At 44.6% G+C, this 4,325-nt stretch overlaps 1 protein-coding gene across 2 annotated transcripts in view; it reads right to left on the bottom strand.

Moving 5' to 3' along the window:
- Positions 1 to 498: 498 nt before the first annotated feature.
- Positions 499 to 4,325, bottom strand: part of ENTPD3 (ectonucleoside triphosphate diphosphohydrolase 3) — a 36,025-nt gene continuing 32,198 nt past the window's right edge. For both annotated transcript variants that reach the window (XM_004676626.2, XM_012735037.1), the window contains exon 11: positions 499 to 1,815. In XM_004676626.2, the coding sequence (XP_004676683.1) occupies positions 1,579 to 1,815 (237 nt within the window). In that variant the 3' untranslated portion in view covers positions 499 to 1,578. The remainder of the gene's footprint in view (positions 1,816 to 4,325) is intronic.

A 4,325-nucleotide genomic window follows, 5' to 3' on the forward strand; every position in this document is an offset into this window, starting at 1 on the left:
TGAGGGATGGAAAGTTTTTAAAACATGGTCCAGCAGACAGATCATAGTGTGAGTGTGTATGTGTTCAAGAAAAGCTTTATGAAATAAGCAAAGGTAGAATTGGACCCTGGGAAATAAGCATTATTTGGGCGTGTGGCAGGTGGCCCAGTCTAAGTAGAAAGAACTACGTGAGCCCTGGTGCATCTTAGGGAGCCGGGGCAGGCATTCCGGTTGGCGACCAAGATGAGAAAGGCAAGTTGTGCCCAGAAGCTTTGAATGTCAAATAAGGTAAAGAAGTATTATTTTCAGTTATCTCACAGTGCCAAAGTTTTATCAAAGCAAAGTAATTTGAAATCTCTGGAATGAAGGGGAGACTTATGCATCATTTTCTTAATTAATGAGGAACTTTTTCTCAAGAAAATTTTCTTATCTTTTAAAACTCCTCTCAGAAATACCACCTTGGGTGCTTAGGATAAAGAACACCATGTATAAGGTAACAAACACAGACTGCAAGTCAAAATAATACTTTATTCTGTATTCAGCTAACAACACCAATCTGAAATAATGTTCATTTTCAGTTTGTGTAGCCAGGGGACTTGCCAGAAGTCTTTCTTACCCCTTTTTGAAGTTAAAATACCTCTACAGCTTTCCTTTCTTTCCTCAAAGTCAGGAGGTATGACTACTATGAAAAGAAGCAGATGATCCAGAAAAGCAATTGGCAAGTAAATCACAGCAGAAGATGTCACATCGAAGGTTCCCGTGAGAACAGCGGGCAACACAGACACATGGCTAAACGCAAGCATGGTCTTCAGCAACAGCCCAGTAAAGGCAAACAAAACAAAAATGAAAACAAACAAAACAAAACCCAATCTGGAACGTGGCAGCCTCACTAGGCGTAAGTGTGCTTCATAGGAGGACACAGTGACGCAAGGGGGGGGACAGGATGACGCACGCAGGTGGACTGTAGTGACCGTAGCCCCCAGTAGGAACCCAGCTTAGAAATGGCAGCATTTTTCTGAGATTTTCTGTGTGTTTCTATCCTTCAGGTTCTACTTGCATGGCAGGAGCCTGGCGGAGGCCACTGTCCATGGTCAAAAGAATCTTCTCGCCTAGACACTATATTGTGCCAATGCAAGGGAGTTCAGCATGGATGGAAGTGTTAATGTTGCTTACTTAGAGACCAGCACAAGGATATGAGCAGGTGACTGGGTCAAAGGCTCTAGGAGTGTCTATCAGTTTCCAGGCTCACCAAGAGGAATACTGAGGGATGAAAAGTGCAAACTGAGTCCTGAGGTCAATTCTTCAACATTAAACTGTCATATTTTCAGCTTCTCTTCCCCATGGCCACTTGGAATAAAAAACCTGAACTTGAGGTCTCTCCTCTGTTCCCCAATAGGTCAGCAAGTGGGTGGGGTTCCTGGAGGAGCAAAGTGCTCAGGGCAGCTAAGGACTCCCCAAAAGGAGCTTTGGCATCCTTATCTTAGAGGCACATGACCTGGGTATTTAACTTTAGCTGCAATTCCTGAAGATGTTTCACTTGCGTTGCCTGCTAGAACTCAGGCTGGGTCTCCTTCGGGCTACAGTGCACCTCCTCAAAGCTCACGCAGAATTCGTGGGGCTGTTGAAGGCAACCTGAGAGCTGCTCAGCTTCCTGGCTGATACATAAAGGTACACGAAAAACAACAGACACATAAAGGCCATCGTTGCAAAGAAGACCATGATGCCTACAAAAATATGCTGCGGCAGGGCCATGTGGATCAGGGGGCACGTGGCTGGGATCTGGTTGGTCAGGTTGAGCATGTAGCCGAGAGACCAGGCGATGCTGCTGTCTGCCACCTGTGAAGTAGAGGAGATGGCTCAGTTCCCAGGCCAGGGCTGCAGGCTGGAATTTTATCCCTGGGCACACCACTGTCACCCCTCATGAAAGACCCGGGGGAAACTTGCCCAAGTTCAGACACTGCAGGGCCTGGGTTACAGCCCAGGTCGCTGTGACCACAGAGGCTTGTGGCTTGACCACAGCACTGCAGAGGGAACAGAGGAACTCCTCCCAGCACCCTCATAGCCAGGTGTGAAGAAGGCACAGTTAACAGTAAAAGTACTCTGTTGCGACTGGTTGACTGAATCAGGACCAGTTTTAAAAGCAGTGTGCCAATGGGAGACAAGCTTCATCCGTGTCTTCTGGTCATCCATGAATTTCTCTTTACATATTTTGAGGCTGTTTTATTTCATGTGTAAAAGTTTCAAATTTGCAGTTTTCAGTCTGAATTTGATTTTCAGTCATGATGTAATCTTCTCTAGTGCAAATGATGCTTTTTATCATAAAGACTGTTTTGCCAGAGACTAAATAGCCTTTATTTAAATACCCAGTCTTCTTTCGGGTAGTATATGTCGAGGAATTGCAAGTTCTTACACCTATAGTATGTGTCACTCATAAGCCACAAAAACTTGACTTATGAAAATCCAATCTGACAATGCCTTTTTTAAAAAAAAAAAACAACTTGGAAGTTTAGTCCATTTATGATATATTTAGGCTTTTCCTAATGTCTTACTAAAATTACGGCTATTTACTTATATTTTTTTCCTTTCTTGACTTAAAAATTATATCTGGGCCCTCCCTGGTGGCGCAGCGGGTTAAAGCACAGCACTGAGAATCTAAAAGCCGCTTCCACATGAATTCGATTCCCGCTTGCCCCGGAGGTGACCACATGGCGTGGCAGACCTCTCCTGACCCGCCCGCTGCTCCCCTCAGCAGTGTACTTCGTCGATCTGCCTGTTCTGCTCCCTGCTCTGTCTCTGGTGAATCCTCTCACCCTCCGCATCTCTGGCCTGTACCCCAGTTCTGTATGAGTAAATAAATAAATCTTTAAAAAAAAAAAAATTATATCTGTCTGTCCCCTTTAAAAGCCGAGGATTTTAGAGTACTCTTATGTCCCGAAAGGAATCCTGTGATTCCTTCTCCATCTCTATCATACTGGATAGTAGCTATGTTGAACACTGGATCATTATGGATGGATTTTTCTCTTGCATTTCTTTTTTTTTTTTTTTAAAGATTTATTTATTTATTCATATGGAACTGGGGTACAGGCCAGAGATGTGGAGGGTGAGAGGATTCACCAGAGACAGAGAGAGGAGCAGAACAGGCAGATCGACGAAGTACACTGCTGAGGGGAGCAGCGGGCGGGTCAGGAGAGGTCTGCCACGCCATGTGGTCACCTCCGGGGCAGGCGGGAATCGAACTCATGCGGAAGTGGCTTTAGCTTCTCAGTGCTGTGCTTTAACCTGCTGCGCCACCAGGGAGGGCCTGCATTTCTTTTTTTTATATGAATTTTTTTTTTTTCATACCGAGCTGGGGTACAGGCCAGAGGTGCAGTAGTGGCAAGAGGATTCACCAGAAACAGAGCGGGGAGCAGACAAGCAGATCGACAAAGTACACTGCTGAGGGGAGCAGCAGGTGAGACAGGAGAGGTCTGCTGTACCACGAGGGTCACCTTCGGGGTGGGGATCGAACTGGCACGGATGCAGCCAAGGCTTGGCTTGGCTTCCCAGCACAGTGCTCCAACCCACTGTGCCACCAGGGAGGGCCCTGAATTTTAAGTGACAATATTATCTATTCTCACTTACTATATTTTATAATAGCTCCTGGATTTATTTCTCTTCTTGGTTAGTTCCATCCTCCAGAAAAGCTTTCCATGTAATTTTTTGAGGGGCAAATCGTCTGAAGTCTTCGTATGCTCTTATATTTGAATACTAATTCGGCTGGATAAAAATTCTTTATGAATAAAGGGAAGGAACTTGAAACCTAGAATTTTATATCTTTCCAAATTGGTACCTAATGGAAAGTACTTCTCCAAACTCATTATGTACTTTCAGGCTGATTAGATTCATTAGAAGCAAAGCTTAGCGCATACATGTTACCAACTGACCTTATGTCTCGAGACATCTATTTTCTGTACATGACTCTATTTTCTGTAGGTGAAAGTATACCATCACAGATATACACAATATTGTATGGGTTTAATCTTATTATTGCCAAAGCTATTATTGAACAGACTGACTCCAGAGAGATTTCAGGCTTTAATCAGCTTTTCCTGAAATGTGAAAACTCACCCAGCACCTGGGGGCATGGTGCTGGATGAACATTTCAGCAAGGTCAAGTCCTGCTGAAAACAAGGTCTAGAAGGTGACTGAGACGAAAGAATCTCCTTGTGGCAGTGCCCCGGTGACTCTAACTTCAGATCATTTGGACACTTGACAGTAATTACAGTGCCCTGAGGCCATTCCAAGAGAAAATTTTCGTTTAATGTTGCTGGAAGTCCCCTGTGCTCTAAAGTCAGTGCATCTGACTT

This window comes from Condylura cristata, unplaced genomic scaffold (assembly GCF_000260355.1).
Source record: "Condylura cristata isolate star-nosed mole 26May11 unplaced genomic scaffold, ConCri1.0 scaffold00004, whole genome shotgun sequence".
NCBI classification, from domain to species: Eukaryota; Metazoa; Chordata; class Mammalia; order Eulipotyphla; family Talpidae; genus Condylura; species Condylura cristata.